The sequence below is a fragment of the Vulpes lagopus genome, chromosome X (genome assembly GCF_018345385.1).
Source record: "Vulpes lagopus strain Blue_001 chromosome X, ASM1834538v1, whole genome shotgun sequence".
Classification (NCBI taxonomy): Eukaryota; Metazoa; Chordata; class Mammalia; order Carnivora; family Canidae; genus Vulpes; species Vulpes lagopus.
Window position 1 is genome coordinate 70,948,739 of NC_054848.1, and position 24,292 is coordinate 70,973,030.

At 37.0% G+C, this 24,292-nt stretch overlaps 2 protein-coding genes across 6 annotated transcripts in view; one reads left to right on the forward strand and one right to left on the reverse strand.

Annotated features, from left to right (window-relative positions):
* DIAPH2 (diaphanous related formin 2) overlaps positions 1-24,292 on the forward strand; it is a 1,156,455-nt gene that overhangs the window by 1,018,001 nt on the left and 114,162 nt on the right. The gene's annotated exons all lie outside the window — the stretch shown is intronic.
* Positions 20,945-22,273, reverse strand: LOC121483203 (eukaryotic translation initiation factor 4E type 2-like). Its single transcript, XM_041741559.1, has one exon. It carries the CDS (start codon positions 22,136-22,138, stop codon positions 21,377-21,379), a length of 762 nt encoding a protein of 253 aa, XP_041597493.1. The 5' UTR covers positions 22,139-22,273; the 3' UTR covers positions 20,945-21,376.

Here is a 24,292-nt window from a genome sequence, read left to right on the forward strand (position 1 = left end):
TCAGTATAATACCTGTTTGCACATTTCAAATAATTTTTCTGTTTATTTCTTCTTTTCTGCAATAGTAAATCATCCTTGTGCAACATGGGCTAATCCAAGATCAGCTACATAAATGGCCTGAGTGCTATTTTAAACAAGGTTAGGTGATTGTACAACATGACTTTTTAAGATAGTCAAATGCCAAAGTTTCCAGTAGAAACAAGATACTCATTTCAACCAGCCCCCTTACTTTCTGCCTAGGCACTGTACTAGGTACCATATGTAACCATTTCACTATATCTCCTCAACGTTCCTGAACATTGGGATTTGTTTCCTCAAGTTTAAGAAGAATGGAGGATTCAAGTTAAGTTGGTTCACAAAGATTACAGCTAGTGAGCTGTTGAATCAGAATCAGAACTAGTATGTCTAATTCCAAATTGCATGCTCTGGTATTTCCTTGCAATGTTGACTTTCACTTGGGGGCTCATGCAAAAAATTTATGAGATGATCATTTCTTCTGTCACACTCCTAGAAACACTTGTAGCTGATTTTCTTAGTTCTTGCCTCAAATAAGACTAGTAACAGGGATCCCTGGGTGGCGCAGCGGTTTGGCGCCTGCCTTTGGCCCAGGGCGCGATCCTGGAGACCCGGGATGGAGTCCCACGTCGGGCTCCCGGTGCATGGAGCCTGCTTCTCCCTCTGCCTGTGTCTCTGCCTCTCTCTCTCTCTATGTCTATCATAAATAAATAAATAAACCTTAAAAAAAAAAAAGACTAGTAACATTACCACATTTTAAAAGAATGAGTGATTAATTTGTGGAAATATTTGTTGGAATACTTTTTAGAGTTTTCAAATCAGAGAGTTGAAAATTCATGCTGTGTTTTAGGCATTATTGATCTTAAGCCATCTCATGCAGGTAGATTTAAACCCTTTTCTTTAAGATCTCTGGTGAAAAACAGTTCAGGCTTTTCCCTGGTAATTTACCTTACCTGAAAAGGCTTACTGATAGTTGTATGCACATTATGACCAATGACATAATGCTCAGTTCCAGTGAATTAAGCCAATAAAATAATAATCCTTTTAAAAATTATAAATTTCAGAGGGTACCTTGAAATTACTTAGAGGAACTTTGTGATTTTGCCAATTTTTTAGGAAAGGCAGTTTAGTCCAAACTTTTAAACGAGCAGGCCTTGAGTGGGTCACAAGAAGATCTTTATTTTGCATTTGGATTCCCTTTATACTTTCTTTTGAGAGAGAAAGAAAGAGAGAGAAAGAATCTCAAGGAGACTCCGAGCTGAGCTCAGAGGCTGCCCAGAGGCTGTCTCACAACCCTGAGATCATGACCTGAGCCAAAATCAAGAGTCTGATTCATAACTGACTGAACCAACCAGGCACCCCTGGATTCCGTTAATACTTTAAATCGCAGATCTGTACCTTAAATGTAAATGAAAAGAATGTTAAAAATTGATATAACTTAAAAAATTATCACAGTTCTTTTCAGGTAGCTTTACTCTTCAGTTTAAGTATCCTATCCTATATTGTAACTGGTTGCTTGTTTGTCCTTTTAACAAGACTGTGAGCAATTGGAGAGCAGTGTCTTATTCATCACAGTGTCTCTAGTATTTAGCATAATGGTTGACACAGAAGTGGTCAATAATTATCTGTTAAATAAATGAATTCATTTCTCCAATTGATACTGCGCAAACCAGCCTTTCTCATACTTTCCCACAAAGGCATCCTGCTAATTTACTGTTGTTTTTCTATCTTGGTTCATATTATTTCTGTCACCTGGAGTTATCTTTCCTTCTCTTCTTCACCTAAATGAATCCGACTAGTTCGTCCTGGTATAATTAGTTGATAAGTGAGTGCTGTTCTGGCTATTCTAGCTATCACAGAGTCACGCCCCCCATACCCATACTCTTTTAGCCCCCATGGGCTGTCCCATACACTTTAGCCTTTGATTATATTATTTATCAAATTTTTAATGTTTGACCTTGTCTCTCCAACCATTATGAAAAGTGCCCATGTTTTACACTATTTTTTCTCCCTTTCATGACCTAACTATAAATTAGACCAAAAGATGACAAACTGGCCTATAGGTCAAATCTGGCCCAAATTCTAAGAATGATTTTTACATTTTTAAATGATTGAAAACAATCACAAGAATATTTTGTGATGTGAAAATTAAATGAAATTTAACTTTCCATAAGTAAAGTTTTCTAGAACATAGTCATGTTTGTTCATTTATATATTATCTGTGGCTGCTTTGGGACTACTACAGCAGAGTTGAGTACTTGTGACAGAGACCATATGGTCCACAAATCACAGAATACTACTTGGCCCTTTACAGAGAAATTTTGCCAATTGCTGGACTAGACCAACAATGAGCACTTATTGATTAAATAATTCAATATCTTATGACTGTTCCATTATGAAACAATATACTCTGAAAGGACTGATAATTATGTAATATTACCTTAAATAAAGAAAAATAATAATAAAAGAAATCCTTAGAGTGTAGATAATTTTTGTCTTTCAGTTGATGAGATACAAAAATTTCTGTTTCCTCCACCCATGGTAAACTGACTTAGCCATTCAAAGCTTTCTCAACATGTGCAGAACCTCTTCATGTAGAGATTCTTCTTTTTTAATTATTTATTTATTCATTCATGAAAGACACAGAGAGAGAGAGAGGCAGAAACAGACTCTATGCCCGGAGCCCGACATAAGACTCTATCCCGGGTCTCCAGGATCAGGCCCTGGGCTGAAGGTGGCGCTAAACCGGTGAACCACCCAGGCTGCCCTCATGTAGAGATTCTTAAGAACAGGGTAGATGATTGTCATTCTGAACTGGATAACCATAAGTATTGTACAGCTCAATGATTCCTGGAATCTCCTCTATATGTAAACCTTGCTTTATGAAAAATGAGAAAATTGATTTGTGAAAATGAAGTCTTCTCATCCCCCAAACCTTCCTTGCTCTTTTTTTTGTCAGAACCCTGCCCCTTCAGTTTTGGTTTAATCTAGTTCTTTTAATTAAGTAGGAGAAAATTAAAGTTCGCAAAGTTTAAATCAAGCAGGTTTGATTTGGTGATACAAATCTGTGGTTTGTCAGGTTTTCAAGGCATAATCCTGGCTTCAACCTTATCTGACAGGTTGTCAGCCTAGCCAGTCTGCGGATGAAAACCAGAGCATCTCATCCTTTCAGGCATGACTTGCTATTTATCTTCTGAGGCATAATTTACTATTGCCCTAAAGAAAATGAGTAGGGTTAAGTAAGTATAAAAGGCCCCTGTTTGCTTCAGCACAATTACTTCATTCACTATGCAGTTGTCAGTGACTAGTCCTACAATATGTATAGGTATATTTCAAATGAAGGAAGGAGGAATCCTCTAAACACAGCTTATTTGATTAATGTAAATTATTCTTTTACTCACTGAATATGTAAAGCATGTAAATTTAGTCCTGCTGTCAAAAAGTAGCTCTGTGCCATTAGCTTCTGCAGCAGAAAAGGCCTACTGCATCCTGTTCTGCATTTTCACAGAGGTAATGCTAATGACAGCTTGAGCAATTGCCTTAATGAGCCAGAAAGGTGTTCTTTCTTATTCGCATTAAGCTACTTACAGTCATTTGAAATAGAGATCATCTGTAGATATTACAGAGTGAAAAAAAGCCATGGGTTATCTTATTAATGTGTTTCTCCAAGCCTGTTAAGAATAAACCATCAATCAGTCGTTAGCCAAGAAAATGACTTGTCAGTGCTATCTAGGTGATATGCCATTTGAAATGCAAGTTTTAGATTTTTTTTTTAATTTTTTTGTATTTTTTATTTATGATAGTCACACAGAGAGAGAGAGAGAGAGAGAGAGAGGCAGAGACACAGGCAGAGGGAGAAGCAGGCTCCATGCACCGGGAGCCCGACGTGGGACTCCATCCCGGGTCTCCAGGATCGCGCCCTGGGCCAAAGGCAGGCGCCAAACCGCTGCGCCACCCAGGGATCCCAAGTTTTAGATTCTAATTACCATGCTAGCTAAGTAAATACAGTTGTCAAGCTTCATCTCTTGGTCATTTCAGGAAAGGTTGTAGGGCTTCCCAAATCAAATTGATTACAAAATAGCATTAGTATTATAAGCCTAAAGTGAACATGACCCATTTTTTAAAAAATAAGGCACTGTACATGAGTCATCAGGAAGATGTTAGAAATCCACCCACGTGCACCATCTTACATGTAAAATTCAGGTCAATTGCTGAATTACTTTGTGGTGTTAGAACCCAACACATTGGGATCCCTGGGTGGCGCAGCGGTTTGGCGCCTGTCTTTGGCCCAGGGCACGATACTGGAGACCCGGGATCGAATCCCACGTCGGGCTCCCTGCATGGAGCCTGCTTCTCCCTCTGCCTGTGTCTCTGCCTCTCTCTCTCTCTCTCTCTCTCTCTCTATCATAAATAAATAAAATTTAAAAAAGATTTATTAAAAAAAAAAAGAACCCAACACATTAACATTAATACTTAAAACAAATTTTCTCTTAACTAAGTCTTTCATTCTAAGTGAAATGTTCATATTTTCTTACTAATATTGATCTGTTTGAGATAATTCATATCACATTAATATAAAGATTGATAAAATCATGTTCAAATTTTGGTTTAAATAATGAAATATATGCCTGTAATTTGGTGGTGTTTTGATTTGGTTACTTAATATAGCTATACTATTCACATGGATTCAAGAGAAATAGGGGTTTAACACACTAATATTATAAAAGTATGCATCTATACTTAAGCCACACCACTCAGCCAAAGATTAGCATAAAGTGGCCATGTTCAGCTTGGGCTTGTGATAGAAGTGAAATAGCAAAATTATAATCACTCCAAGATAAAATTCCTCTCTGTCACCATGTCTGCATCTTGCCTAATCTTTTTATTATTATTATTTTTTCCATTTTGCCTAATCTCAATTAAGTTGTATGTCTCCTGGGTCCGGGGACTGAAAGTCTGAAATTCAACCAATATTTAAGAACTTAAAAGTACTTTTGTACAGAAGTTGTACTGTGAGATACGACTTCAAAAAAACCTGAGCTGTAGAATTTTTTTAATTGAATGAGTCGTAGTAGTTAAAAAAAATCTATATCATTTTCAGATTAAATAATCCATTTTGCTAGAAAGAAAAAGTCAAGTGAATCATTCTATAGTTTTCAGAAGGTGAATCAAATAATTCCTAAATTGAATTCAAGGATCATGTGAAATTATCTTTCCCTATAAATGTTTTATTGAAATCTCATATTGATTTCTGTGTGTGTTTAACACCTGAAGTGTAGGGACTATTAAAGAATTCAGATTTAATGCCTATGTAATAGGGTACTTTTTCAGTTACAGACCTTCATGAAGCTTCCAATGAAACAACATGGAGGAGTTCCTCATCTCAGCTATATCATAAATGACAAAAACTCAGCTCTTAAGGCATAATTTGGTGATAGGTGGAAGAATGATTCTTATAATAAGCTAAACTATTTGTGGAATTTTCCAAGGCAGCTTGCATCATAACTTTCTTATAAGGAGAAACATTTCATGAGAATCTTTTGGTGTTGCCACAATTGTGTAACAATCCCCAAAGAAGCGTGATGTGCATATACTTAAACCATTCATTTTGTAATGCATATTGCTAGTAAAGCCAAACTTTCTATTCCACAATTATAAATTCATGGAGATGGTAATTATAGTGCATTATTTGTCAAATTTTATTATTTTTTCAAATCCCATAGAAAATGTGATATTCTACCATGTCTTTGAATCTCAGATTATGTAAATTTGTTTATCTGTAACACATTATTTGGTTGCTCTGCAGCTCTGTTTTCAAGGTGATTATGCTAAAATCTGTGTTGATTTACATCTAGGCATATGGGTATATTTGAAATCACCTAATTTGAAATTGTAGTTCTTAGAGTTAGCGCTAAGAAATGTAATTCTGTAAAGAATATTTTGAATGAAATATTGAATAAATTAGTAGAAACATAGTTAAGTTTTCAATGCATCCCCAAATATTAGGCTTGGAAAGTGGTACTTTTCTACTTTAATTTTTTTTTTCTCTTTTTTTTTTCTACTTTAATTTTAAATCTTGTACATTTTATAGGTAAAAGGCAAGTTTATCCCTATATTAGGCAAATCAGATTAAATGCAAGTTCTACTAATTCAGAGAAACTAGGCTCATTTGATGTTAATGTAATGCTGGTTAAAAAGTAACTAGATAAGGAAATTCTTGGTTCCTTCCTATAATTTCCAATCTTTTTTCCCCAGTTTTCTTGTTTTGTTAAATCTACAGTTAGATTATAATAGAATGCCATGGGACTGCATTGTTCCTTAAATCTCATGATTAGTTGTTTTTAATTCCATTCCTGGTAGAGCCATTTTTAAGTTATTAAACTTTTTCTGTAAAAAGAAAAAGGAAAATTTTGACTTACAATGTGACTTACAAAGTATCCCAGTGATTGGTTGTATTTGAGAAGGATATTGCACCTCTTTCTTCTCCCTTCGAAATCAGTAATACTGCATATTTCCTTTCTGAAACAGAATGAACCATAGCTCACAGTTCTCTTATCTGTGGCAAACCTATAATTCCTGAGTCCTTACTTTCTCCTTGCTGGGGGCTACTTCTCTCTGATTAGTTTGTGGTCATCAGAGAATTACAACAGGCAGAGAGTATGTCTTATCTTTCTACTGGAAAGGTGTTGTCTACCTCAGACAACTGAAACTTGAGCCAAACCCATGTCCCAGAAAAAGAAAGGCCAGGAAGTCATTTTGCTTTCTGGGAAGCTTCAGAGATCAGGGAAAAGAATAGGAGGGAAAGTGTTGGCATCTATTCCAGAGTTGTCCTGGATTGTTAAACTTTGATCTAATCTCTCAATAAGTACATCATCAACATTCTGTGATACCTCATACATGCAAACAAAATACTAGCAGTTGCAGGTTTTCTTTAAAATTGTGCCCTTTGTTCCCTTGCATGTTCCATTTCCCCAATTAACTTTGTGAGCCCTGGGCAAGTTAGTTAACCTCTCTGAGCCCCAAAGCTCTCATCTATAAAATGAGTGATTTGAATAAATGATCTTTATGATCCTTTCCGTTGCGAACATTCTATGCTGTGAAACCTCAAAACTATAAACTACATGAGAGTAAGAGCCATTTTTTTGTTTTAACATTTTAAATCTCTCCAACAGGGCCTAATTGAGTTCATTACCTTGCTCCTGCTCTGTGAAACAGAGAATAGATTTTTGAAGACAGCTCTAACATGTACTAAACTAGATTAGAAATGGGACATTCTGAGGGTGCCTTAGGTGGCTTAGTCCGTTAAGCATCTGCCTTCAGCTCAGGTCATAATCTCAGGGTTCTGAGGTTGAGCCCTGCATTGGGCTCCCTGCTCAGTGGGAGCCTGCTTCTCCCTCTGCCATTCCCCCTACTGTGCTGACTCTTCTTTTTCTGTCAAATAAATAAAATCTTTTTTTTTTTTAAAGAAATTGGACATTCTGTTTTAATTGCAGGTCAGGTTATTTATTAGGTATAGATATCATATGAACTTGCATATTTCAATAGTAAAAACATTGTGGGAAATGAATCATTGGGATGAGATTTAGAGGAATAATACTTCAATAATCAGCTATAAAGGAATTGTGAGTTGAATTATATCCCTCCCACCTCCCCCAAGAAAGATATGTTAATGTCTTAATTCCCTGGTACCTGTGAACATGACCTTATTTGAAAATAGGGTCTTTGTAGATGTGATAAAGTTGAGGTAAGATCATAATGAATTAGGTAGGGCAAGCCCTAAAACCAATGATTGGTATCTTTGTAAGAAGACCATGTGGAAACACAGGGATCAAGAGGCCCACAGGGAGCATACCATGTAATTATGGAAGCAGACATTACAGTGATGCAGCTGCAAGTCAAGAGATACCAAGGACCAATGGCAACCACAAGAAGCTAGGCACAGAACAGATTCTCCTTCAGAGCTTCCGGAAAGAACCAATGTTGCCTGCACCTATTTCATACTTCTAGGCTCCAGAACTGTGAGAGAATACATCTCTGTCCTTTTAAGCCACGCGGTTTATGGTAATTCATTACAATAGCCATAAGAAATTAATACAGATTGTTTGGATACCAGCCTAGGGAAAGCCCCAAGGGATATGGCTCTGGACTAGACCAGTTATAGTTGGCAACCACTGTAGGATATCTACCTTCAGCCTAGGCCATAAATCGAGATGAAAACGGACCATTATGATTTCTTTTGGAGCAACCCAGAATGCTGTAAGAGATTAGGAACTATCTTATAAAGACTGTAATCAGACTAAACTAGTATCCTATTTGTTGTAGCTATTACTCGTCCCTTGAAACCTTCTGATCAGCATTTCATACTCACAAGCCGAAGGTTAAGCTGCAGAAAGACTACTCCTTAGAGTTATCATCTATTTATTGATATACTTTTTTCTACCTTTTTTTTTTTAAGATTTGATTTATTTATTCATGAGAGACACAGAGAGAGAGAGGCAGAGACACAGGCAGAGGGAGAAGCAGGCTTCATGCAGGAAGCCTGACATGGGACTCCATCCCAGGTCTCCAGGATCACGACCTGGACTGAAGGTGGCGCTAAACCACTGAGCCACCCCGACTGCCCCATACCTTTTTCTACCTTACGCAGGTTTCCTTTGTCTGTTTTTAGTTATCCATTTATACAGTTACATACTAAAGATCTTTGAGCTTGAAAATCATTTTTCAAAGAATGAAGTGACTATATATCCATTTAATCTGCTTATTGCCCATTGAGAATAATCTCTCTCCTACTTTCTACCTATGAAAACCTCATCTGTTCCTCCACCATACATAGCTCAGATCTCATATACCTCATGAAGGCACCATTGACCACCCTATTTTGAAGTAATCTGCTTTCCATAGTTACATAATTTATGCTGTGTAACTCCTTTGATGCTTAGTAAATAGTACCCTTCATTATAGTTTTGTTTTTATATCTGTGTGACTCATCTCCCCCACTAGATTGCTCTTAGAGGATGGGAAATAATTCATGTTGTTTTGTATCTCTACCCTGCACCTAAAATACACAAAGAGCAGTGTATGCACATCATTAAGTCTGTTGTGATGAGTACTTTTCAATTATGGTGGACAGATTATGACAGAATTGACAACTTAATTCAACAAATAACTGGTTCTAGGCATAGCCTTATAGAACTAATCATTATTTGAAAAAATCAAGACAATCTATATTCTGAAACTCTGGCACAGAATTTCTTGTTAATAGTGGTTGGCATAATTTATTCTCTTTCTTGTTATTTTCAAGTTATGTTATTGCTTTGAACTCATTTTTCAAAACAATATTTATAAATGTAATTCATAAAAGTATATTATCATTGGCCAATGAAAAGAATTGCTGCCAGTTTTAGAAAAGAAACTATGGTTTACTAGAAATTGTGGACCTCCTTACAAAAGTAATGAATTAGCAACCACATACAGCATTATGAAAGCTAGTTATAGTTTGTTTAAACCAGTCTCTCCCTTTATGGCGTTCTCAATCTTTTTAAACAGCTAGGATATAATAACATTTTAAAAATTAAAGTATTTCACATGACCAAGAACATGATATGAAATGAGCAACATTAAGCTCAAGACAATTGAAGCTTCAAATACTGGAACAGACAAGAATTTTAAATAGCCCAAATGAATAAGGAGACAACACTGCTGTGCTTTTTCAGATGCAGTAATAATTAGGCTCAAAGGTTAGCAGGAAGAGATTTTATACCAATAATGGTTCCCAGTATCATTTTTCTCTTATGACTTTGACTTACAAATATGAAGCTTTTATTTGAAGATTTGATACAATGCAGCTGCAGACAGCAGGGGGAAGAATTTGGCCAAAAGCCTGGACTCTCTCAAACATCTATGAGAGAGCAAGACTTTGAGAGGGAAAGACTGGGAGAAATTGAGAGATAGAAAAAGAGGTGGGGGCAGGGGAGGGGGACACATTAAAAGAAAGGATTTACATTACCAATGACAAATCAAAGCTGAAAGTTTGCCATGCCTGTTGTCATTCATTGCCATTCATATTTAGAAAGCAGACTGCTGTGATAATTGATTTGATGGTCCAGCTTGAGTGGAAGCACTTTTGGGCAAAGCAGGCCTCAGAGATGCCAAAGACGCAGAAAAGGTGGGAATGAAATAATGCACTACTTTATCCTCAGAGGCATGTGGCCCAGTTTTTAAGAACAGAAGAACATGCTCTGGGGTAGGGAGAGTAGAATGGGGAGGAAACCTAAAGAACTTAATACAAAATGACCTTATAGCTCTAGTCAGATAAAAATAGGCATTAAAACAGAGACAATAAAAGGACATATTTTACTGACAGGTGAATAATAGGGGATCGTGGTGGAAATAATCTGATTTTTAACGGACTCAGTCCTTGAGAGTACCATTTTTTTCCCTCTTCTTTTGTATAGAGACAAAAGTGATTCCTTTTCTAAAAAACCTTTTAATTTTTTAAGCTTTTCAAACTAGATTAATAGTTCAGAAGGAGAAAAAGAAAACAATAATTGAGACCGAAAAGCTCTATATGTGCTTGGATTATCTAAACGTCATTGAATTTATTTCCATGAAGCAAAAGGTAATAATAAAGCTTATCCTTAGATTTGCAAGTGGAGGGTGGTTTTCAGCTATTGCTTCCTGCTGATATGAGTAAGTTAGGAGACTAAAGTGCCAGTTGAAGGAGGGGGAAAAAAATAGAGTGAGAGAGATTTTTTTTTTAAGTACGGAATTCACTGCTTGACCTCTTAATCACAACTGCCAATTGGATTGTGTGCCCTGTCATCAATTTAAGGGCCTAAACAAAACCAGATAAAAGATACAGCTGTCAAAACACAAATTTTAATCAGAACCTGTTTGTCTTTTGAGGAAATGTAGTTATTTATGTTTTAAAATAGCTCAATCCTTTACTTAGTTCTCTTTCTCTCTTTTCTTGCCTGTCTCCCTTCTACCTTCATTTGTCCTTTCTGTCTTCTCCTACTTACCTATGTACACGTCTTTATTTAACCAACAGAGAAAGCCTGTTGTCTGGCATCACTGAATCAGACTAGACCTGTTTTATACATATGCAGCCATTATGCAAATATCAATACTCTCACATCAAATCACAATTTCTGTTCTCCTGATAAGTTTTCTCAATTACAGTGAGACATTGAGCATTTTGAGCTTAAAAAAAAGAAAAACAGCCTCAAATATATGACTTATTTTAGAAAGACTCATATGAAATTAATACAGAGAAAGCAATGCTAGCTATGTCAGCATAATGTATGGCAGTATTTCTCAAAGTCTATTTAAAAAAAATCATCGGCATGAGAATTACCTGGGAAGCTTATTAAAATTTAAATTCTCAAACCACAACCCAGATCCACTGATTCACAGTAAATGGCACCCAGGAACCTACATTTTATTTTAACAAGTGATGCAGATTATTCTTCTGATTACTGCTGATGTTGGAACACCAGAGACATAATGGTTGATCAGATAAACTGTTTTCTGATCCATTTTCCACCATTACTAGTTGTGTAAACTTGGGCAAATGGCTTAGCCTCTCTGAAACTCAATTTCCTCACCCATCAAATGTACATAACAATGTTTATTTAATAAGATTGTTCTGAGGATTAAATATGATAATATAAAACACTTAGTGAAGTAGCCAGTAATTATAGTACCAAGATACAGTCAGTACTGTTGATATTGTTTACCTTTCATGATTTAGAAAGGGATTCTTTACTATGAGTCATCATATTACCTCCATTTAAAGTAAATATTAGGTTCTACTTCAATGCTATATTAACCAGTGTAGTACTTTTCATGCCTCAAAGAGTGTATAAGATTAATCATACCTATCACTTCATCTCACCCAATTGGGAAACAAAAATATCTTAGACTAAAATAATAACACATACTTACTCTCATAGAATAGAATCTTCTTATTAATTGTATATAGGAAAATAAATATACACATTGTTCATATGTCAATGTAATTAGAGAGCATTAAGGTACTGAACTTATTGAAGGAGGGAAAGAAAGACACCTAGGATATCAATGTGATACTATAAATACCAAAAGCAATTCAGTGTGACCAGCAACACCACCTGTCTCACAACCAAAGATAATCAAATATTATCATGACTGAGCAGGGAGAGTCTTTGTTCTCATAGCCTGAAAGAGAGAAGAGATCACTAGATTTTTTTTTTTTTAATATCTAATTTCAATGCTCCTAGCTCTGTATCATAGTTGTCTCTGGCTAATATAACAAAAATACCACAGACTGACTAGCTTGAACAACAAACATTTATTTCTCACAATTCTGGGGCTAAAAAGTCCATCCAAGGTCAAAGTACAATTAGGTCCCATGTCTAGTGAGGGCTCACTTCCTAGTTTGTAGAAAGCCACCCATCTTGCTCTGTCCTCATATGACTGAGGAGATTATCTCCCTCATGTCTCTTTTTATAAGGATGTTAATCCCATTTGTAAGGGCTCCACCCTTATGACCTAATTACCATCCAAAGGCCCCACCTCCAAATCCTATCACATTGGGTATTAGGTTCAATATATGAATTGGGTGAAGGGGTGCCAGACACAAACATGCAGTCTATAATACTCTTGTTACTTCAGATAAACCTCTTACTTGCTGTGCCTCCATGTATAAAATGAGGAATCATATTTGCCCCATCTCAGAGTCTTGAAGTGAGAAGGAAGTGTGGTAAGGTATGTAGTAACCATTTGTAAGCCAAGTTCTACACAAATGAATGGTATTATTTCACAACTTTTCAAATGGACTTTCAGTCCATTTGAAAATGTAGTTATCAACATTTGACAGTGATTGCATTCTCATTTTCCAGGGAAGTCCAAAAAATAGATGGTTAGAATTTAGAATACTTCATTCATAAAATCCTTGTTTGTGCCTTGTTGATTTTTGCTTGAGGTGCCCAAAATTCATTGATGCATTTTTATGCAGCTTTTGTTGAATATTCCTTCGTCCAAAAGCTTTCAGCTTTGTGGCTTTGAAGTTCTAATTCCCTGATCAACATCTGAACTTGTGAAGCTTGGAATTTATCATTTGGCATTGACTAATGTGTAAAATTGAGTCAAAACTCAGGGTCCTTTAAACATCTTGAGGCAGATTTTCAGCATGGCCTCATTTTTACTGATACAGTTATATATTTGTAAGTACAAATTGTCACTTTTGTCCTCAAAAGAGCATAAATTGGTCATTGCACCTGCCATGAGGTAATTGAAGGGGCAAGAAAACACTTCTACGAAAAGGTCTTTATAACACTCCGTTATCCCAGTAACCCTCCCCTCCCTTCCTCTGTGTGTACAGGAAGAAAAGGAGAAATAATGCTGCAACCAGGCTCTAAAGAGAAGTCAACATTTGTTTTTAAGAAAAATAAACTGCATCTAATTTATGTTTCTTTTCTAAAAGCAAAAAAAGATACACATGAGATATTCAGCAATTTAAAACAAAATTATTGTGAAATGTCTTTCACAATTATCATTTTGCTACAATGTAATATAACACTTTAACTTAAGCAAATGAGTAGTTTTGACTATTGAATAATAGCTTTTGAGAGCCAATTATGGAACTTACAGTACACATACAGTTTTAGGCAACTTAACTGTATCCTCTGAGGTTACTTTAGACCTATAGAGTAACATTTGGTTTGAATATGCCCTTCTTTGCACCAGTGTTTTCTGGGTCCTTTTTGGATTCTAGAGCTAGAGAAAATGAGAATCATAAGAAATGAAGCCAAACTCAATTTAGAGTTTGTTATCTGAACAGTATGTATATTGCCATTGACTTATAAAGTTATCAAGGCTGTGGGGAAACTTTTAGCCATTTCTTGGTACATTCCTTGTGGCCATTCCAAGCATTGCCTAGAAATTATTTGCAGTGTCTGATTTTACTCTTCTAGTGATTTATATAAACATGCACTTACATATACATACACACATATACTATTTAGCCTGGCCTATTCACAGACAACATATCTACCTAGCCCTGTGCCACTAGGCAGTCTTTTTTGTTGTTATTGTTACCCTCAGAAACAGCAGACTACGATTTAAATGGGAAGTTTCCTTTACTTACGTGAGAAATATAATTTAATGCAGGTTGATTTGTGCATTTCCCCTTGAATGACTAAATTACAAAAGGCCATCTGTGATTCCCTTTCCACTTACTTCAGCACTGTTAAAAAAAAAAAAGTGTTTAAATGATACCCAGGTAATTGACAGGATTCTTACAGGTAGTTTAAGACCTAATATAAAACCAAATACTCCTTATAAGCCACCAACCCAAAGGATAATAATCAAGAATTACCCCAATTAAGCTTTATTAGTAAATTTGATGAAAAGGAAGACTATAGGTGGTTACTAAAAATGTATTTGTGATGACAGGGTAAGAAAGAGAAAGGTGATAAAAGTCGTTGAGAACATGTTTTTAAAGAATTGCTGTCACATACTTAAACAGTTTGAACTTGTTCTTGTCCTGGTGACAAATACATATCTGAACTAAGATTACTTTTTTTTTTTTTAATTTTTGTTTTAATTTTATTTATTTATGATAGGCACACAGTGAGAGAGAGAGAAGCAGAGACATAGGCAGAGGGAGAAGCAGGCTCCATGCACCGGGAGCCCGATGTGGGATTCGATCCCGGGTCTCCAGGATCGCGCCCCGGGCCAAAGACAGGCGCCAAACCGCTGCGCCACCCAGGGATCCCTGAACTAAGATTACTATTTTATTTTACTTCATCCCTTCTCTTACACAGTAATATCCATAGTGATGACCAGTCCTGGAGAGCGTTATTCTATTATGTTAGAAAATCATTGCCTATTATGTAGCTTAAGTGTAAGAGAATTACAACTCACTCCATACTGTCAAGCCATAGAGACAGCAACAAAGATATCCAAATGAAACAAGCTCTGTTCTTTTCAAAACCAAAGAAGTGTAAGAAAAGCATTGAATTTAAGGGCAGAAACTATTCCAGAAAGTTATTGCTAGAACTCAGTTACTAAAGACAGTAATAGATTTATACCTTTACAAAGATTAAGAGTAACACATTGCTTTGAATTACTGTCATTTTGTGTCTTAAATTCATTCAAATGTTGAAAAAGAAAGCATAAAAAAAGAAAAAAGAAAAAGAAAGCAGAACTATGTTTCAATTTACAATCTTCAGAGGAGGTAGTAAAATGGATGAAAATAGTTCTCCTGTACAACCCTCTTACAGGGGCACCTGGGTGGCTCAGTAGTTGAGCTTCTGCCTTCAGCTCAGGTTGTAACCCAGGGTCCTGGGATTGAGTCCCATATCAGGCTCCCCACAGGGAGCCTGCTCCTCCCTCTGCCTATGTCTCTACCTCTCTGTGTCTCTCATGAATGGATAAATAAAATCCTTAAAAAAAAAAAAACACTCTTACAAGTTGGTACATTCTGTGGGTAAGTAGTTCCTTGTGACTCTGAATTAGGAGAAATTTTTGATTAGTAATTTTCTCTAGAGAAAAAAAATAATCCTCATAATTTTATATTTTCATAAGTGAAGTTTTAAAACTGATTTTTTTCATATTTAAAATCTCCAAAATAAAGAGAAAATACAATCTTAGTTATAATTTTTTCAATCCTCAATCTGAAGAGGTTGAGCCCATTTAAGGTCTGTTGGACAGGGAGACAGTACCCTAATAAATGTTGGCTTAACTGAATTTATTCACATAATTGTGGGAATATTTTTAGATTTCTTGGCCCGAAGGGAGTCTGAGTTTGATTTGTCCAATGTGATTTGAGGAAAGGAGGGGAGCTTAGCATCCTCTGCTCTAAGTGATATTGCTGAGGAGAAGAATGAGAGCCAAAGTTTAGGATTTGGCCAGGGCTCAATAAGATACTCTCACTGAGAAGAAACTGTGATATATGGTAATGCTCTTTCAGACAGTAAAAAGAAGAACAGAACAGAATTGGCCCTCCACCTGTGGCTTTTCTACCCTCCCTCATTTTATCTAGCTCATCCATGCTAACCATGCTAATAGTATACAGGAGTCAGAGCCCAGAGGCTGAAATCCAGAAGCTGTAAAAAGGAATTCAGTGGTGGGGGCTTCAGAATCTCCATTATTTTGAGTTATTTTCAGGATTACCAAAAAGCCAATTACTTGTAATCTTACATGTTAAACATGTTGAAACATAGCCTGTGTTTTAAACGTGTGGCAGGCTTTCCTTTAAGAAGCTCTCCTGCCTGCCATGAAGCAAAAAGGATGAAAAGTCATAGCAGGTGTTCAGTTTAACTCTGTAGAACATAGTAAGTAGCATTTAAGCTGTTTTTTTGGATTTGAATACAGACTGTATGTTTGCTTATTGAAAAAAAAAAGATTTTAAGATTTTATTTATTCATGAGAGATACATATAGAGAGAAGCAGAGACACAGGCAGAGGGAGAAGCAGGCTCCATTCAGGGAGCCCGACGTGGGACTTGATCCCGGGACTCCAGGATCACACCCTGGGCCGAAGGCAGGCGCCAAACCGCTGAGCCACCCAGGGATCCCCTGCAGTTTTGAGTAGGGATCAATCAGTGCCGTTTTCTTAAACAGAAAGGTTGATTCAAGTAGATCTGTCAGCAGCTGCAGATTCTAACCATGGAAGCCTGAGTTCAAAGATATTGCCTGTGCAGCACAGAGGACCGTATAGAGAATTTGGCCAGAATTTGTCAGAATGTTTCCAGTTTCATGCCAGATGCCAAAAATGTCAGGATTACCATTCTCCTTAAGTGTATTTAAGTTGCTTCCATGTTTTGCTCTTATACTCAATTCTTCTACATTTTGCTTTGTCTCTTCAATCAACATTTGATTCATTCTTTGTTCGGTTCCTAAAAAGAGCTGGATACAAAAATCACTGGGTAGAGCCTTAGCCTGCCTTAGCCACTTTGTAACTATTCTCTTTATACATCATCTTTTGCTTTCTTGCAATTAATATTGTACAAAGGGATTTTTCTATTATAAGGAACAGGGGCTTACTGAGATTTTCTTAGGTGAGATAGTGTTATGGAAAATGGAGAAGAAATACAAAGTGGCTGCCCAGACATGCCTCATCAAAACTAGAATATCCCAATTGCAACAGTGGCTCTGGCAATCTGACAGCCTATATAAAGGTAGCTGCTGGTAGTCTTCCTTTAGGAGCAGGTGTCTGTTGTGCTTAACTCTACTTGTACCTTACTAATCTGTTTACTCTCATGCTTTGCCATTCTGGTGACTCAACTGCTCTATTTTTGTTTTTCTAACTAATTCTTCTTTGTAATCCCTAACTATAAGTGTACTCTCTGCTCTCCTTTCTACATCAAGGTGTCTGCTTATTCATGGCTTCGATTGCCATGTAACTTTTGCTTAACATCCTCTCTCTCTTAGCTTCTGCTGCTGCATACCATTTACATCCCTTTCTGCATGAATTTGTTGTTGTTATTGAGAATAGAGGGTTCCAGCTGAAAAGTGCTCTCCTAATCGTCTAGGTATTTTTCTCTGGTACTTACTCATTATTTAATCTATTGAGGTAAGTGTCATGTGATACCAAGTGTGTGTGTGTGTCTGTGTGTGTGTATGTATAATATATACTATATATATATTTATAGACACATAATATAAAATATATATAGTTAGTTTATAGTTAGTTTCTCTTTAGAAGGGGACTTTAAGTTATTTCAGAAGATGGCAGTGCAAACTACAGGAGTCTTGCACAGGATATTCTGTATTTTGAGCCATTGCAACAGGGGACTTGAGGAACTAGATGTTTACTCCTATCATATATCATTGAATCTAAGATGATATCAGTTATAAGATATAAATTAGTTTATGAATTATCAAGAAAGAAAGAAATGCTGCAATTAAACCACAGTATGCTATTGATTATTATATGCATCCCAGCCTGAGAGATGTTATGTGAAAAAAATGTGCGGTTTAGATAAGGTGAAACAGGATGTCTGCCATATATCTGAGATCATCATGGGATCAGTGGGTCAAGTGAACTTCTAGAGAAGATCCCTAAGGATTGACCTATAGAGTGGGGTAAACGCTAAAGGCTAGGAGCCAGGTCCTAAATCTGGTAGAAAGTAGGCTCTGGAGAATAGACAGCCAGATATCCATCTAAAATTGTGGAAGAGGCTAGTCACTGGTCCAGAGTATAGTTTGAGTCAAAGATCTGACAAATATAAGAAAGTGGATCCAAGAGGAGAAAAGAATATGTTCTCATATCGGTAGATAAGGGAATTCTGTTTCTGTTAATCTCCACTTATGCTCTGGGATCAGTTCAGTGATTTCTTTTGTTTTCTAAAGCACTTTTTTGTTTATTACTTGTACATGAACTGTACAAGTAGGATAATTTCATAAAACAAATATTGTATTTTGTCTGTGAGGTGCTGAAAATGGCATGGTCAGGGAGAGTTAAGCACAGACTTGTGACATATTAATGAAAAAACTCTAGTTGTTGACTGGTGTTTTGTTGTTGTTGTTGTTGTTGTTAGGAGGGTAAGATAGCTTTAATCCTAGTGATAAATCAATATGGAAATCTTTTATTTTTTTATCCATGAAAAGCTTATTGCAGTAAAATTTATATAATATAAAATTTATCATTTAACCATTTTATAGACAAATTTTAAACGTGTTTTTATTTGAAAGATTGAATGTTTTCATTTACTACATTTAATTTTTTTTTCCTTGTGTACAGTTGACATCCAATGTTATGATAGGTTCAGGTATATAATATGATTCAACTTCTCTATGTTGTACTAAGTATGCTCACCATCTGTCATTGTACAACACAATTACAATATCATTGACTATATTCTCTGTCCTGTGCTTTTTATTCCTGTGACTTATTCTTTCCATAACTGGAAACCTGTATCCCCCACTCCTCTTCACCCATTTTGCCTATCCCCTTATCCTCCTTCCTTCTAACCGCCATCAGTTTTGTTTTTACATATCTGATTCTGTTTTTCCTTTGCTCATTTTTTTTAGGTTCTATATATGGATGAAATCATATGGTATTTGTCTTTCTCAGTCTGACTTATTTCACTTAGCATAATACTGTCTAGGGTTCCATTCATATTGGCACAAACGGCACAGTCTTACCCCTTTTCATTGCTGGGTAGTATTCCATTGTATATTAAATGTATATACAGATATGTATCTGTATATGTACATACCACATCTTCTCTATCCATTTGTCCGTTGATGAACCCACTTGCGTATCTGATTATTTTAAATAAAGCTTCAGTAAACATAGGGGTGCATATATCTTTTCAAATTAATTTTTTTTTTCTGGATAAATACCCTAGTACTGTAATTATTGAATTACATAGTCTTCCTATTTTTAATTTTTTGAGGAACCTCCATACTGTTTTTCATAATGGCTGTTACCAATTTAAATTTCCACCAACAGTGCATGAGGGATCATTTTTCTCCACAGCATCATTAACACAGGTTAGTTCTTGTGTTTTTTATTTTAGCCATTCTGACAGGTGTCAGTTGATATATCACTGTGGGGTTTTTTTGTATATTTTTTATGGGAGTTCGATTTGCCAACATATAGTGTAACACCTAATGCTCATTCAATCAAGTACCCCACTAAGTGCCCGTCACCCAGTCACCCCATCCCCCCGCCCACCTCCCTTTCCACTACCCCTTATCTGTTTTCCAGAGTTAGGAGTCTCTCATGTTCTGTCTCCCTTTCTGATATTTCCCACTCATTTTTCTCCTTTCCCCTTTATTCCCTGTCACTATTTTTTATATTCCCCAAATGAATGAGACCATATAATGTTTGTCCTTCTCCTATTGACTTATTTCACTCAGCATAATACCCTCCAGTTCTATCCATGTCGAAGCAAATGGTAGGTATTTGTCGTTTCTAATGGCTAATATTCCATTGTATACATAAACCACATCTTCTTTATCCATTCATCTTTTGATGGACACCGAGGCTCCTTCCACAGTTTGGCTATTGTGGACATTGCTGCTATAAACATCAAGGTGCAGGTGTCCCGGCATTTCATTGCATCTGTATCTTTGGGGTCAGTCCCTAGCAGTGCAATTGCTGGGTCATAGGGCAGATCTATTTTTAACTCTTTGAGGAACCTCCACACAGTTCTCCAGAGTGGCTGCACCAGTTCACATTCTCACCAACAGTGCAGGAGGGTTCCCTTTTCTCCACATCCTCTCCAACATTTGTGGTTTCCTGCCTTGTTAATTTTCTAGGGTGCAGATCCTTTACCTCTTTGGTTAGGTTTATTCCTAGGTATCTTCTGCTTTTGGGTGCAATTGTAAATGGAATTTTCAACTTAATTTCTCTTTCTTCAGTCTCATTGTTTGTGTATAGAAGTGCTACTGATTTCTGGGCATTGACTTTGTATCCTGCCACATTGCCGAATTGCTGTATGAGTTCTAGGAATCTTGGGGTGGAGTCTTTTAGGATTTCTAAAAACCTAAAATGTTTTTTATGTACAGTATCATGTCATCTGCAGAGAGGGAGCATTTGACTTCTTCTTTGCCAATTTGAATGCCTTCTATTTCTTTTTGTTGTCTGATTGCTGAGGAGGCTAGGACATCTAATACTATGTTGAATATCAGTGGTGAGAGTGGACATCCCTGTTGTGTTCCTAATCTTAGGGGAAAGGCTCACAGGTTTTTCCCATTGAGAATGATATTTGCTGTGGGCTTTTCATAGATGGCTTTTAAGGATCTGAAATGTTCCCTCTATCCCTACACTCTGCAGAGTTTTGATCAGGAATGGATGCTGTATTTTTTCAAATGCTTTCTCTGCATCTATTGAGAGGATCATATAGTTCTTGTTTTTTCTTTTGTTGATGTAATCTGTCACATTGATTACTTTATGATTTTTTGGGGGGGGGGGCTTGGGGGTAGAGAAATAAACAAAATGTCCCTATAGTTTAATGGCAGAGCTAGAAGAGAGCATTTATAGCTATTCTGGGACGCTCCAACAGAAAGCTTTTCCTGAATGCACAGACATTCATAATACTGATAACTCTCAGTCAACAGCTCTGGCTTGTACACGTGGTCACGATGCCCTCCATATAGCAGAGAAGAGCACAACAGAATGCCTGACAGGCATCTGACAGCATACAGCAAAACTAAAGGCTGAACTCCCCCCACACACACACACAGAACCTCATTAAAAAAAAGTTTGCCTATTACAAAGTCACGTTTTCTGTTTTTCTGCTTTATAAAGTCAGCGATGTTGGAGGGTGTCTAGTGAATCCGTCATCCAGGAATGAGTGCAAAAGGGGAGCACATGGCTCAGGGATGTCCCTTCAGTGAGCAGATGGAAGGACCAGCTGGAGACCTCACATCCATTTCGGATAAACACACATATACAGAAAAGGATTATTGCCACCTTGTGTACTTTCACAATGTGATTTTTGTATTTCAAAGCTTGAATTGTCCTTGATGCTGTTGGTGTGGGTTTTGTACTCCATCATGGTGTTGGGAGGTAGGTTAAGCACTCGCCGAAGCATATCCTGGATGCGGGCTGTGGTTGCTTGGTCAGTGGCAGACCTATTCCATATTGAAATAATGCTCTCCTGAAACCAGACAGAGACCAAAGCCCCACAGATTTCCTCCCCAACCATGAACTGTTCCCCCAATATGGCCAGGATAAGATTCTCCCAGCAATAGGATGCCAAGCCCTTCCACAGTTGAATAATCCACTTGCCACCATTTTTATTTGCATCATCCTCCCACAGGGGCTTAATACCTTCTTTGAAGAGATGGAGGTTACTGTGGCATGACAGGTCCCCGGGATGTACCATGTGGCTATAAAACCTCCAGAACTGCTCCACAGAGGCAAAGGCGCCGATCAGTTTGATATTCTGTTTGTAGCTCTGTGAGCTGGTGGGATGCCCGGGGGTTATTCTGGAGTACCAGAAAGTATAGTTGTACTGCAGGGGATGCTCTGCTGGCCCAAGGACAAGAGCCTTCCTCTTACTGCTGCCCTGACTTTTGTCTCGTTCCATTTTTTCCTTCTCACCATCTTTCTGTGTGCTGTTTTCTTCATTCTGACCATGGTCCCCACTGTCATCATCTTTCAATGTGTCGAACTTGTTCATCCTCTCACCGCCGCCATCACCACTGCCTCACAGAGTCTACTTTATGATTGTTGAACCAGCCTGGCATCCCGGGGATAAATCCCACTTGGTCATCATCAATCATCTTCTTAATGTATTGTTGGATCGTACTGGCTAGTGTCTTGTTGAGAATTTTTGCATCCATGTTCATCAGGGATATTCTTTTATAATTCTCCTTTTTGGTGGGGTCTTTGGTTTTGGAATTAAGGTGATGCTGGCCTCATAAAACAAGTTTGGAAATATTCCATCCCTTTCTATCTTTCCAAACAGCTTTAGCAGAATAGGTATTATTTATTCTTTAAACTTTTATTGGCATTCCCCTGGGATGCCATCTGGCCCTGGACTTCTGTATCTTGGGAGAGATACTCCCAAGTATCTCTTTTTTGATGACTGCTTCAATTTCTTCACTGGTTATTGGCCTGTTCAGGTTTTCTATTTCTTCCTGTTCCAGTTTTGGTAGTTTGTGGTTTTCCAGAAATGCATCAATTTCTTCTAGACTGTCTAATTTATTGGCGTATAGCTGCTCATAATATGTTTTTAAAATCTTTTGTATTTTCCTTGATATTGTATTTCCTTGATATTTCCTTGGTGATCTCTCCTTTTTCATTCATGATTTTATTCATTTGAGTCTTTTTTCTTTTTAATAAGGCTGGCTAATGGTTTATCTATCTTATTAATTCTTTCAAAGAGCCAACTCCTGGTTTTGTTGATCTGTTCTACAGTTCTTCTGGTCTCTATTTCATTGAGTTCTGCTCGAATCTTTATTAACTCTCTTCTTCTTCTGGGTCATAGGGCAGAAGGTTTTGTTGTAGGTTTTATTTGCTCTTCTTTCTCCAGTCCCTGCAGGCACACGGTTTGCTTGTGTCATTGAGTTTTTTCCAATTTCTTGAGGGATACTTCTGTTACAATGTATTTCCCCCTTAGGACTGCTTTTGCTGCATCACACAGATTTCGAATGGTTGTATCTCATTTTCATTAGTTTCCATGAATCTTTGTAATTATTCTCTAATTTCCTGGTTGACCCATTCATCTTTTAATAGGATGCTCTTTAACCCCCACATATCTGAGTTTCTTCAAAATTTCTTGTAATTGAATTCTAGTTTCAAAGCATTGTGGTCTGAAAATATGCATGGCACAGTCCCAATCTTTTGGTATCCATTGTGACCTGATTTGTGACCCAGTATGTGGTCTATTCTGGAGAAAGTTCCATGTTCGCTTGAGAAGAATGTTGCATTTGGATGGAAAGTTCTGTATATATCTGTGAAATCCACCTGGTCCAGTGTTATCATTTAAAGCCCTTGTTCGTTGCTGGTGTTGTGTTTAGAGTATCTGTCATTTGCAGAAAGTGCCATGTTGGAGTCTCCCAGTATTAGTGTATTATTATCTAAGTATGTCTTTACTTTGGTTATTAATTGATTGATATACTTGGCAACTCACACATTAGGGCCATAAATATTCATGATTGTTAGGTCCTTTTGTTGGATAGACCCTTTAAGTATGATATAGTGTCCATCTTCATCTCTAACTACAGTCTTTGGGATAAACTTTAATTTATCTGATATGAGGATTGCTACCCCTGCTTTCTTTTGAGGACCATTTGAATAGTAAATGGTTCTCCGACCTTTCATTTTCAGAATCGAAGTGTCCTTAGGTCTAAAATTAGTCTATTGTATACAGCTAATAGATGGGTCTTGCTTTTTTATCTAATCTGAAACCCTGTTTCTTTTGGTGGGATCATTTAGCCCATTTAAGTTCAGAGTAACCATTGAGAGTTATGAATTTAGTGTCATCGTAATACCTATTGAGTCCCTTTTTTGTGGATTATTTCTTTGAGCTTCCTCTTTCTTTTACAGGGTCCCCCTTATTATTTCTTGCAGAGCTGCTTTGGTGGTCACAGATTCTTTCAGTTTCTGCCTATCTTGGAAGCTCTTCATCTCTCCTTCCATTCTGAATGAGAGCTTTGCTGGCTATAGTATTGTTGACTGCATGTTCTTCTCCTTTAGGACCCTGAATATATCCTGCCAGCCCTTTCTGGCCTGTCAGGTCTCTGTGGAGAGGTCTGCTGTTAATCTAATATTTCTCCCCATATAAGTTAAGAATCTCTTGTCTCTCACTGCTTTAAGAATTTTCTCTTTA